The sequence below is a fragment of the Pseudocercospora fijiensis genome, assembly GCF_000340215.1.
Source record: "Pseudocercospora fijiensis CIRAD86 unplaced genomic scaffold MYCFIscaffold_7, whole genome shotgun sequence".
NCBI lineage: Eukaryota > Fungi > Ascomycota > Dothideomycetes > Mycosphaerellales > Mycosphaerellaceae > Pseudocercospora > Pseudocercospora fijiensis.
Window position 1 is genome coordinate 4,378,586 of NW_006921538.1, and position 12,015 is coordinate 4,390,600.

The 12,015-nt window shown below is 49.4% G+C and overlaps 4 protein-coding genes across 4 annotated transcripts; 2 read left to right on the forward strand and 2 right to left on the reverse strand.

Moving 5' to 3' along the window:
* Positions 1–11: 11 nt before the first annotated feature.
* MYCFIDRAFT_177623 (uncharacterized protein) lies at positions 12–5,816 on the reverse strand (the record flags this gene model as incomplete). The annotated part of the gene is made up of 27 exons (XM_007931381.1): positions 12–142; positions 199–218; positions 265–280; positions 313–372; positions 405–2,060; positions 2,118–2,171; positions 2,226–2,274; positions 2,297–2,426; positions 2,468–2,545; positions 2,574–2,601; positions 2,633–2,664; positions 2,711–2,741; positions 2,784–3,045; positions 3,082–3,429; positions 3,463–3,511; positions 3,563–3,763; positions 3,800–3,816; positions 3,851–3,920; positions 3,972–4,075; positions 4,106–4,130; positions 4,157–4,170; positions 4,213–4,327; positions 4,355–4,373; positions 4,401–4,423; positions 4,446–4,491; positions 4,551–4,567; positions 4,594–5,816. 27 exons carry the CDS (start codon positions 5,814–5,816, stop codon positions 12–14), a joined length of 4,818 nt encoding a protein of 1,605 aa, XP_007929572.1.
* A 25-nt stretch (positions 5,817–5,841) lies between these two features.
* Positions 5,842–7,709, forward strand: MYCFIDRAFT_177624 (uncharacterized protein; the record flags this gene model as incomplete). The annotated part of the gene is made up of 4 exons (XM_007931382.1): positions 5,842–5,958; positions 5,994–6,082; positions 6,111–7,421; positions 7,451–7,709. The coding sequence occupies 4 exons, from the start codon at positions 5,842–5,844 to the stop codon at positions 7,707–7,709; spliced, it is 1,776 nt and encodes a 591-aa protein (XP_007929573.1).
* Positions 7,710–7,751: 42 nt separating this feature from the next.
* On the reverse strand, positions 7,752–8,894 carry MYCFIDRAFT_177625 (uncharacterized protein; the record flags this gene model as incomplete). The annotated part of the gene is made up of 6 exons (XM_007931383.1): positions 7,752–7,905; positions 7,934–8,011; positions 8,041–8,102; positions 8,129–8,479; positions 8,508–8,826; positions 8,851–8,894. 6 exons carry the CDS (start codon positions 8,892–8,894, stop codon positions 7,752–7,754), a joined length of 1,008 nt encoding a protein of 335 aa, XP_007929574.1.
* Positions 8,895–8,978: 84 nt separating this feature from the next.
* MYCFIDRAFT_177626 (uncharacterized protein) lies at positions 8,979–9,619 on the forward strand (the record flags this gene model as incomplete). The annotated part of the gene is made up of 7 exons (XM_007931384.1): positions 8,979–9,009; positions 9,043–9,125; positions 9,175–9,229; positions 9,258–9,278; positions 9,309–9,332; positions 9,389–9,460; positions 9,555–9,619. The coding sequence occupies 7 exons, from the start codon at positions 8,979–8,981 to the stop codon at positions 9,617–9,619; spliced, it is 351 nt and encodes a 116-aa protein (XP_007929575.1).
* Positions 9,620–12,015: the final 2,396 nt, after the last annotated feature.

A 12,015-nucleotide genomic window follows, 5' to 3' on the forward strand; every position in this document is an offset into this window, starting at 1 on the left:
GCCTCGAGTGATTACCAGGGCTGGAAAGGTGGGAAACCCCTCAGCAGCCAGCCAGCGATCCCAATCAACATCACTTCCGTTGACCATATACCAGATTGCGCTCGCTCAAGCTTGGCTACCGGATGAGTTGGCTGTTGCAAGTCTCATCCTGAGAACACGCAGCTTAGCAAAGAACGCGCTTGGATAAAGAAAGACAACAAGGAATCAAGAGATCAATCCTGCAGTTGTTAAAGTTCAATCATTCGAAATACAGCGACGAGCCACTGAGGCTCATTGTATCCTGTGTCATGCAGACCTTGGCGTTTCAAACACTTCGGCTGGAAATATCATGCTCGCCACCTCCTTGCTGCTTTTTCATCAAGCACAAACACCCTGAGTTTGGCCGCGATTTCAGAACGCGCTACCAAGGTCATTCAACAGAAACCGGTCCTGGAAGTCCTCCTCAACGCCATCATTTTCTTCCTCCTCCTCGTCCTCCTCATCGCATACCAAGACCTTGAAAACCGTCTCCTCATCCGGCTCTCCATTTCTCTTGCGACCCATTGCCACCTCTTTCTCGACAAAGTTCGAAGGCAGCTTGGTGGTGTAATTTGGCACCTTGCCGCCCTGGGTGCCGACGAAAACATAGCGACCGTCAGAAGTCTCGGCAATCTGGCTGCGGTAGACGATATCCCAGCTATGCTTGGCATCGAAGGTCGTCTTTTCGCCATCTTCCTTCACCGGACCCTGGCATTTGTCGCAGACATCGGTATTGCAGACCGTGATGACTGCAGACGTGCGATCGGCATCCAGTGAGTCAACGAGCTCTGGAGGTGAGTTCTCATCGAGGGTGATGCCGTAGATGTAGCCGCCGAACTTGTAGACATCCTCGTCTGGATAGCTGAAGCTGTCGGGAAAGTCACTGCCAGGCTTGAAGCGGACCTCGTTGTCGTCGAAGATCAGGCTGTCGTAGTGCGCCATGCACATCTGCCAATCATCCTCGTCACTCACAGAGCTCGGTCCTGGCTCGTCTTCGGCTTCGTGATCGCTCTCTTCGTCCTTGCTCTCCACACGAGTGCGCTTCCGACTCTTCGGCAACTCCTTCGGTGACTTCGCTGGAGCCTGGAGTTTCGTTCGATTGCGGACTGGCGCTGCGGCGTAGCTCTCGTCATCGCCCTCGCCCTCGCCCTCGCCGTCCGACTCGTCTTCCGCCTCTTCCTGCGAGCGCTTCTTCTGTGTCGCCGTCTTAGTCTTTCGTGGCTTGGCAACTGCTCTCGTGGGGATGGGGTTCGGCGGTGACTGGCCTGGCGCAAGTGTAGACGTCAAGGTGAAACCATGGATTGGATCGCCCCAGTGACTCTCCAGCTTGTTCCTCAAGGCCGTCGAAAGCTGCTCCCCTGGAACGAGTGCCGTCCGCTTGGTGCCAGGTGAGTCGGTCAAGTCGTGCAAGATGCCAGCTGGATCAGCGACACCGTTGCTGAAGTCCAGACCGACGCCAGCGACTGGCGTGAGTGTCTTGTTCAGGTGAGCTGCCCAGCTATTGACGACGCCGTTGATGGTGGCCAAGTCGTTCAGCTGGTTTTGCGTGAATGGGGTGCCATGGTATCGGCTGCGCTCATCCTGTCTGTCGATCTTGTGCCAACTCTCTCTCTGGCGGCCTGGGCTCCAGCGAAAGTCGATGCGGTCATAGAACGATGCTGCGACCTTGCGCGCTCTCTTGAAAATGGGAAACGCGCGATGGACGATCTGCTCCAGAACATCCCTATCGACACGGTAGAGGTTGTAGTAGACACCGAGCAAGAAGCAGAGCGCCTCCATCTCAGTCGACCAATCGACGCGGAAGAGGCTCGTTGGACGATTGGTTCGAGGCTTGCCTGGCTTTCGAGCCTTGGGCTCTCCTGTCTTTGGCGGCATATTCGGCGGCAGTCTTAGCTGTTTGCGGAGAGATGGTGGATGGGATAAGGAGTTTTGTTCTATGGGTGAGGGCGGTTGCGGTAGGTGAGTCGTTCTTCTAGTGATGTGTGCGAGGTCGCGTCGTTGTATGAAGGGCTTGATCCGAAAGAGCAAGTCTTGGAGTAAATCTGAGGTCGAGGGTGTGTTTATAAAGAGAGAGACAGGAAGTCGCAAACGCGTTTCACCCATGCGTGACTTCGATGCCTGCAGCGCCAAGCTGTCACGGGCAACGCCATTCACTTTCACATGATTTTCGAGTTTCGCGCAAAAAATGCATTACCTCGCCACAGAACTCGATATATCAAAGGTAAGACAGTATAGATCAATGCATTTTGGTTTCTGCTTCTACAGCTGCTTCTTGCACTGGAGATTCATGCCCAGGAAAAGCTGAGTGCGAGCGGCCTAAGCCCTTTATCCCCAAATGTTGATTGCTGCTAGCAAGAAGACCACAACGAGATCTTTGAGCGATCAAGAACAGCATGTCTAAGCCATAGCTTGCATCGGCAGATAGAGAAGGCCTGAATAGGACCAGCACATCCTCGAATCAACGTCGTTCTTCTGGGGTAAAAGAGTAGACATTGCATTGTTGAAAGCGATGCTGACAAAGGCCAGTCTTTTGGGGCAAGACAGGGAGTCAACACTCCCATGTTCGCAAGCTCACTATGGCTTCTGCCATCAACAGTGAAAGAAGAAACTCCACTGAGTGCTCTAGTGGGCCCATTCATCAAATGCCTTGCCATTTTTCAATCCTCATCAAGCATCCTCCTCATCTTTGCACTCCGGACAACTATCCCTGACGCAAATGCGAGCTTGCATCACCGTCTCAATCTCCTCCGCTCCCTAATTGATACTGAATGAGACCTTGTCGACACTCATTAGTGGAGGCAATCCAGACGCATAGGCACCAGTCCCTCGTAGGCGTGTCCGAAACTTGAGATGCTCCCCACCATTCTCAATTTCCGTGCTGTGAACCAAATGCAGTTTGTACTGCTCATCAATGTTCTCGACAACACGTAAAGCCAGACAAATGCGTCTCAACAGGTACCGAGTCGGAGCATTGAGAGCAGATCGCCTATTGCAAAGCATGATGGGAACCAGAATCGATATTTCGCGCTAGATGATGTTGTTATCAAGCATTGGACGGTACACCCAGCCGCCGTACTTGTAGACGGCTGTGTTGTGGTCGACGAACTTGACTGGGCGTAGCTTTTCATCGGTCAGCGTCACAACACCTCCTCCAATCTTAACGTCGTTGCGGTGGAGCATCTCGAGCTGAGAGCTGTTCTTTTCGCTTAGGTCAATTCGCTTTGTTACCGATTCTTGAAGATCTGAGCTGGCTTCAGGCTCAACATCATCATCTGAGTCTGGAGGAGCACCTGCATCCTTTTCGGCTTCAAGGGCACCTTTTCCTCTTTGGCGTGCAGATCGACGAAGAGGACGCTTGTCGTGTGGCTTCTCTATAGATGAGTTGCTGCCCGGTAGTGGTCTCAGCTGCTTCTATTGTTTCCAAAGCAGACAAAGCGTGCACACCCGGAGCACTCTCGAAAGAAGCACAGATACGAGGCTAGGAGTGGCCGCTCTTGTTGAAACTCTCGATACGCTTCTAGTAAGTCTTCTTTCCCTCGGCAACGTGGAGCTCAATAGATAAAGCACTTTGGCGCAGTTGTCTCCAATGTAGCGAGTAGTACTACTCTCGCTAGATTGAAGCCTGGATCCTTGGTTCAAGAGAGTGCAGGGAAGGCGCCGACAAATGCCAGAGTTGTATCGATATATCACTTTGGTAGAGTAGTCTCCAATGTATAGAATAGCACTGCCCTCGCTGGATTGGGTCCTGAATCCTTAGTTCAAAGAGTTGCGGAGAAGGCACCGAGAACTGCTAGAAGCCTACTAAGCCATATAAAACCCTTGAAAGTTTCACGAGCATCGGAAAGACTTCCTGCTTCAGTTTCGAAGCAAAGGCCAAAAATGCGGTACTAGCAAGAGCGTAGCTCTATACCAAAGCAGTTCTAGAGCTGCTACCCGTTAGCAAGTTGAGTTACTGGAAGAGCTCGCTCAAGAGGTCACGGCCTGCTTCCTTGCGGTCGGCACAATTAGCTGCGCTGAGACGGTATCTGAGCTGCATCACTCTGACCATAAAGGCGAGCTAGGTGAGCTAAGGTGTGTAAAGGAGTACCCCAACCCCAGTCCTGCTTCGGTTTCTACGCAAAGGCCAACCATGCGGCACTGAGAATAGCGTAGCTCCGCAACAAAGCCTTTCGAGAGCCGATCCTAATAAGCAACTCTCTTAGGTTGATCGAAAAGCTCAATCAAGAGCTCACGGCCTGCAGGTGCTTCTTTACGGTGGGGACAGTTAGGTGTGCTCAAGCGGTATCTGAGCTGCATCGCTGTGATACGTCTCAGCGAGCTGACTTAATCGAAGAACGAAATCAAGAGCTCAAAGCCTGAAGGTGCTTCCTTACGGCCGCCACAATCAGCTGTGCGCAGTCGGTCTCTGAGCTGCATCGCTATAGCACGTCTCAGCGAGCGTGCTTATGTGATCTCGCCCCGAGAAAGGTTTGTCTTATATGTTCAGCCTTTGGGAAGCTATGCTATCCGGCTGCATAATCTCTGTTATCAACATCCTCTCAATGGTATACTCTGCATTACTTGCCATCTAACAACGCCTTTTCATCGTAAAACATCCTCCAGCCGTGACTGTGAAGCTCTGGATTCCCGCAATTGCAAGATCGCATATACATGAATCGCAGAGTCCGACTGATCATTCTCTCAACAAATCTGTAAAAGCCCGGTCGTTGCTCCAGAAAGATGTCCCAATCTCGTGGTTCAAGAATCATGCTGGTCAAGTTGTCGTCTGAGTACAGGGTATGTACTTCAGATTCCAGGAAAGCATCAAGAAGCTTGCCGGTCACTTGACGCATAAGATAAGCCGAGATCGTTGAGACTCGGAGGACTTTCCTTCGCATAAAGATTATGCCATTTCTGATCGTTTGTTCGACGAGATCCATCTCAGGGAAGTCTGCAGGCGATAGTCCTCTGGGAGTGGAAGCGAATCGCTCGGACCGAGCTTTGCAAAGGAGAAGCGAAAGTACTTGCAGCGCGCGCTGAGGATGCACAGTGATGAGAGTGTCGTCGTCTTCGGCCATCAGCTCATCAAGGTCTGCACAGCTTCGCTCCCAATTTTCCCAGTACGTGAAGCGCGGGTCTGGGAAAAAATCGCCGTTCTGATTCAGGCCGTGTCGCAGATATTTGAACCACTTTGGGTCCGCTAGTATGGCGGTTCGACAGTGCGGACAACTGGCGTCCTCTCCCTGGGATTGACAGTGGCTGACCACGCAGTCGAAGCACATGGCGTGTATGGGACTGCATGGCAAAGATACTGGCCGCCGAAAGAGGCTATCGTAGTCCTCGAAGCAGATTGGGCAAGTCGCATCCCCAGCTGTAGGTCGTGCGGCCGTGACGACTCCGGGAAGCATGATGCTCCATCGCTCAAGAGATCGACGTGGTTTCCAAGGTATGTCTTCTTGAAGCTGTCCAGTCGCACGCCTATGCATCTCATAGCAGACAACGGCGAAGTCTGACTCCCGACGCAGCATGTCCAGGATGTCATTGATCCAAACTGGAGACAGCTTTCGCTGGTCCGGTTGTCCAAAGATCAGAAGGAAAGCTTCAAGTTCGAATTGGTAGTGATGCTTCATGTCTTTCCCTGCGCCATGCCTCATGCAGATCCGCGTGTCGCATGTTATTCCGATCTTCCGCTCGCCATTCGTCGCCCGATACGTGGTGATGAAGATATATGACCATCCTGCCCATTGCGTAATCAACGCCATATCCTGAACAAGTCGCATTGGTGTTGCCGTAGATGTGTCGGGCATGCCTAGAGTCATCAGGTCGATGTTCTCTGCCGTAGTGATGCGAGCTGCTCCGAACGAGAACATTGCAATGTCTTCATCGTATCCTGTGGTGTTCTGGGCAGCCTCTGGACAGGCAGTGACGTCTCCTGGTTGGTATCGGATGGAGGCGTTTTTCGTTGGTAAGGTAATTGTGGCAGTATAGTCGCTCAGTGTATTGATCGGCACGTTCGACGGGTATACAACCTCGACTCGATGACTGATTTCAAACGCCTTCATCGTGCCACGCGTGAGGATGCGATGTGTAAGGTTTCGTGTTATGATTTCGAGTCTTGGGAAGCGGCAGACGTGCGATTGCGAACGGAATAACGCTGGCCCAGATATCGAGGCTGTACGCGAGAGATGGCAACTCGGAGTGTCGTGGATCCTATCAGATCTCTTTGAAATGGATAGTCACGCCAAGGCCAAAGTTGGAGGATGTAAGGCAACGAAGGGGGCCAGCCAGCTCCACTTGAGTGAAGCGAGTGCTTTTTCGGCCCGGTCCGGGCGTGTTTCAAACGGTGCTTCAACATTTCTACCTGTCTCTGAGTTCGGCAAGACCTCTTTCCTGCAAGAGAAGTTTGCTGCACAACACCGACTCGAACAATCTTCTTTGTGCCCGCTGAGACCTTCTCCTCAACTCAGTCAAGAAGCGACGAACAGCATGACTACTCCCCAACCTCCCACCACCACCACCGCCACCGCCAACGACAACAATATGGCCTCGAATACCACGTCCGGCTCCACCATCACCGCCAAGCGAATCGCGAAAGACATCAGCACTGGACGTCCTGCTTGCATCCAGCTCCATTGCGCCGGTCGAGAGAAGCACATCTACAATATACCATCCCCTCTCCACGTATACGTCGCCATCTTCTACGGCTCTCGAAATGCCGCGACCGCAATCGTCCAATCCGGCACCATCACTCAGCCCTCGAAAGCCTTCAACAGCGACGCTGCCCTCAAGTTCTTCACCAGCGCCGCAAGCGACAGCAGCATCAGCAGGAGTGCTCAGCTGAGTAAGCCTCTTTCGGAAGTCCACCTCGTCCTCGACCTTCGTCATTCACCATACGCGCCAAACATCTATGCTCACAATGGCAAGACTATGGCGGCGTTCAGTCAGTCGAAGATCCCGGAGTGGGAGTACAAGTTCTCACGCTCTCTCGAGGTTGCGGTTCCGTTCCTCATTCAAGACCAAAGCGACCTCACGAACTACCGGTACGGATGTGTGGTCCTCATCGTCGGAAAGCATGACCACGAGGAGAAGTGGAGAGTGGAGACGTTCCGCCCAGAGATCCAGGTCGAGGCTCACACGCCGGACGCCGCGCTCGACACGGTATGCTCAGTCCTTCTCCAGCGGATGGAGAAGCAGCCAGTCGAGGCGTTGACGGCTGGAGATCTACTTCCGGAGACGCTTGGGAAGCTGCAAGTGGCGATCATGGCCATTGATATCGGATGCGAAGGGACGAAGTGGGAGGCTGTTGCGATCAAGGAGGCCATGAGTGCTCGCAAGGCGCATCTTGCTCGCCTTCCCAAGGTTCGAGCTAACGTCAAGCACTCTGGCGTTGACATGATGGAGTATCTGCAGAAGAAGAAGGGCAAGTCAGAGTAGTTTGGGACTATTTCCCGAGCGGAGTACCCAAAGACGAAAGGTCTGGCTGGTGGAGGTTTGTACGCCAGCGAGGATCATTGAGAAAGCGCCGGCTGCTTGAATTTGGTTTGGGCGAGAGCGTATCACCCAGAATTGTGCGAGCTGCTCAGAGTAGAGAAGAGCAGCACCGGATGGATGAGAGAGAAAGCACTGCAAGCAGGACACAGGCAGCGAGACGTGATGTTGAAGAAGCAAAGTTGAAAAGCCCGATTTCCCTCTGGATCTACAGTCCTCCTTGACGATTGCTATATTCACATTTTGTACTTGCTTTCCATTGCTTCCTATTGCTCTCTGCTCCTTGTAGAGGCGAAGCATGCGATGAATCGACTGCGTCCTGCAAAGGGTTGGTAGAGCAGGTTTATGCTCTGGCATCGACAGGCATCCAGCTCTTGTGCGAGAGATGCGATAATAGTATGATGAGACGGTGAGGTTGACCTTTGCACATCCGTAGCAAGGGATCGACATAGCAGGGCTGGCAGATGATTTGCAGTGATGCGCATACCACGAAGGAAGATGGCTGAGTTCACAAACTGTCCGTTGACTTTGTCCTTCTCGAAGCAGACGTATTACTGCCAGTGATCAAGACGATGTACTAAGCGCACCAATGCTCGCTTGTTGAACGCGTCACCTATCTCTCGGAAGCATAGCATGCTGGGACCTCGGGGGTGTTGATCGGTATACATAAATTGCTGCTCTTTCGTACACTGGATATGAGGTAATCTACCCTGATCAGCTTCGCTATGCTCGATGGGCCAGATGGGATGGTTCTTTCAGATCGGGGCGTGCAGGGTGCAGACGCAGTCTGAGACGCAGAGGTTTTATGTATAGAGTACTCACTGATCAAGCCTACAGACGAGGATGGCGCACAGCAGCGGCCTAGTACAAAAAGTCCGTAAAGCCCACCCCAAGCCACAGTACACAATCCGTCCAGCCTCCTACGGCTTCCAGGTCTCGAGTAGGCCAAGACTCGGTGAGACAACTTTCGAGCAAAATCAAAGCAGAGCGTCTGCTACACCCAATGCGTTGACCGCTTCAACGGTTGGCGAGACCATAGACGACGAGGCAACGGAAGTCGAGACACACGCCCAATAGATTTTCAATTTGTACCGCACACTGCTGATCGCGACTGGATGATTATTGCTATCGGAGTTGCGAAACAGATTGGATAGGCCGTTCAATGCCGTCCCATCTGGGTCGTCACAAGACACCCGCTGCGATCTTACGACAATCACAGAGCGGAGCCTTTCAGGTAGACGTGGATCTCGAGCTTGGTGATATCGATTCTTTGGAAGCGGTACTACACGACAATGCTCGTGACTTGGTTGTCGATTTCGAGCTCCGCTAATGCCGACCGCCCTTCAAGAATGGAATTGGTCTCACAAGATACCGCTCGCCGGAGCGTGAAGCTCAGGCTTTGTATACATGACGCTAGTGGGGGTTGTTAACGTTCGCGCTAGAGTTGATAAATGATGGCATCGGCTATAGCTCCAGCAGCCTAGAGTACGGCGATGGCCTCGTTTCCTGAGCTAGTGACTTGCGGTCACAAGGGTCGGTTACCGACAAGGACGCTAGAAATGATACAGATGACATCTCCAGAGGGCATGCTATCGATCGCAGTGGCCGCAGTAGAAAGCAACGCGAAGGTGAAGGGCTTGGTCTCCTCGATCGTATCTAGGGCACTAGTCGTTTCTGCGATCTCGATAGTCGAACTTTCAGCCTTTCCAAGAGCGACCTCTTAGTCTGCTATCGTCTGGAGATCGTGTCCCTAGCAAGGGGGTTAATGGAAGGGAAAGTCACTGACAATGCTCGTTGGACGAACGGCTGACGAAGAACGTCAGGCTGTATGCGATATATTGAACTGAGTCAGACGCGGTTAAGCCGGTAGTGCGAGTCTACAAGTATAGAGCCCCGGATTGAGAACTCGACGGCATGCATAGAGATTCTAGGCCTATACATGGATACGGAAATGCGGGGAGCATAGGCTACGGAAGTTGAAATCGTAAGGGGAGAAAGGCGTCTAGCCGAGGCGGCAACTACTCCTACTTTCGGCAATTGCATTAGCGTCTCCTAGCGTTGTTATGCAGCTGGTTTTGATAACTACCCCATCTTTGAAGTGCCGAGCCGAAGAAATGGGGCCACATCTTGCTAACGGCCTGCTAAGCTAATATAGCGATTGACTACGTAGCTTCGTAAGAACCCGGACGACTAAGCAGCTATACCTTGATCTAGACTTGCCGTGCGACTGTTGGTTGCTCCCTAGACTGTAGTAGGGATCTAACGGCCCTAGCTACCCGCCCGAGCCCTAGCACAACCCGAGATTACGAGATCGGCCCCTCTATATATAATCGCGTATAGAAGCGGATAATCGCGTCGCTATAGGCCCCGCTCGCCGGGCAACTACTACTATACTACTACTAGCAGCTATAAAGCTAAAGTTTATTAGCAAATTAGTAGTATAGTAAAGTTTAAAGTATTATTAGTTATTAGCTATCTACTTAGGTCTAAGCGGATTACGACCTATCGCCTTATAACTACGCGAGGCTATATATACTAGCTTATACTAGTCTCTTAGTTACTAACTAGTATACTACTACTAAGTAAACTAATAGTATAATTGCTAAGCGAGCTAATAGTGCTATTACTATAGTATCTAGTAATAAAGCGGCCGTCCTACTAGCTATATAAGCGACTATTATTATTATTACTAGTACTATGAGTGTTACTAAGTAGCCTATCGTCGTTACTATCTAAACAACGCCGCCTACTATCGGCTATATTTAACCTACTACTAAGTGCGCTATTCTTTATATACTCGAAGGTTATTAAGTTCTTACTATAGAAGGTCTAGCTTAGAAGGAGGTTATAGTTTAACCGGAAGTGCTTCTTAACGTAGATTATACTACTCGAAGCCGCTTATATAGTAAGTAGAGCTACAAGCACGATTAGCCTTCTAGTAAGGGTATTATCAAGTGCGGCATTAGCTCTTTACGTACTTATAGTACTTAACGGTCGTCCTTAGCTAAGTAAGTAATACGCTAGGCTTAAGTATAAATTTAGTCGTTCTAGCTATTACTATCTTCTATCGCTTAGCGACTACTATCTCGTTTAGGTCGTCTAATTCGCGTACTATAGTAGTACGATTTATTATATATAACATAGCTCCGCTAGTAAGAGGTTTGTAGTTACTAAAGATTATCTCTAGCTCTCGTAAACAGACTATTCTACGGAAGTCGATAAACTAGTACTTATAGAAATAGCTTAGTAATAGAATAGCGCAATTGCCGCCTATCTCGATAAGCTTTATTAAGTTATAGATATATAGATAACTATAGGTCTTACTAAGGTAGTCGTTATAGTAGCACTATAGATAGCTATACGAGGACGCTAAGTGCTTTAACTCGTTGCTATTATCGTTAGTTATAGTAAGTAGAAGGTCGTTAGCTCGTAAATATAGTGCCTTTACCTCGAGTAAGTAATAGTCGCTTATTATACGAGATACACTCGCCTTAAATAGTCTATTTAGTGCCTTATTACACCTCTTAAGGTTCTTAGTAAGGGTAATACGACGGCGGTTGTAACCTTCTTACTACTATTATAATAGGCTCTCGAATAGCGTAAAGATATCGTAGCGGCTACTATAGTTAAGCTACTATTTAATGCGGCTATAGGTAGATTTAACTCGAGAGGTTGTTTTATAACTAAAGTAAAGAACCTCGTTAGTCTAGTAGTCGACAATATAAGCCTTATATTGCTACTAGTAATTATAAAGATAGGTCTTAAATATAGGATATACGTTGTCTAACTTCTTTACGTTCTTATTAAACTCCTATATAGTCTAACTATAGATAGTATACGCAAAGAGCTATAGAAACTTGCTAGTTTAAGGGCTGTCTATCTAATAACCGTCGCTCTTAACTTAACTAAATTCGCCTCGTTCCTTACGGACTCGAGTTAATATATCTTATTATAGATGCTAGTTATATACGATATTAGTAGACTTCGGAAATATCTCCTTAATAGCACCTATAAGAGCTTCTTTATAGTTAGTACTAATAACCGATAGTATAGCGTAATCGGCTTATCTAAGGCCCTTCCGGATAGCCTTTAAGAGCGTAACAAAGTCTAGTTTATCTCGCTTCGGACAGATAAGGCTAATGCCTAATTTAATAGTATTATTTATAGGACTAGCGCTAACAATATCTATTAACTCGAGGTTATAGATATTAGTAGAGTATATCGTATCTAGGATAAGCGTATATAGCGTATTCTTAAAGGCCTCTATTAAGCGAGGATAGAGGGCAACTATATACCGAATAGCTCTATTTTCCGGGTTCTTAAGAATATCGTAAAATATAGTATAGTCGTCTAGTAACTAAACTATACGTTTAGCCTAGTTTAGCTATCGACGTGCCTTAATATTACGAGTCTAGGCGATATTATTAATGTCCTTCGGCTTTAGTAGAATAATACGGCCTCGAAAGTATACTATAATCTTCGAGGTTAGTATTCGGGCTTACTAAAGCCGCTCTAGTTACTTAAGGAACT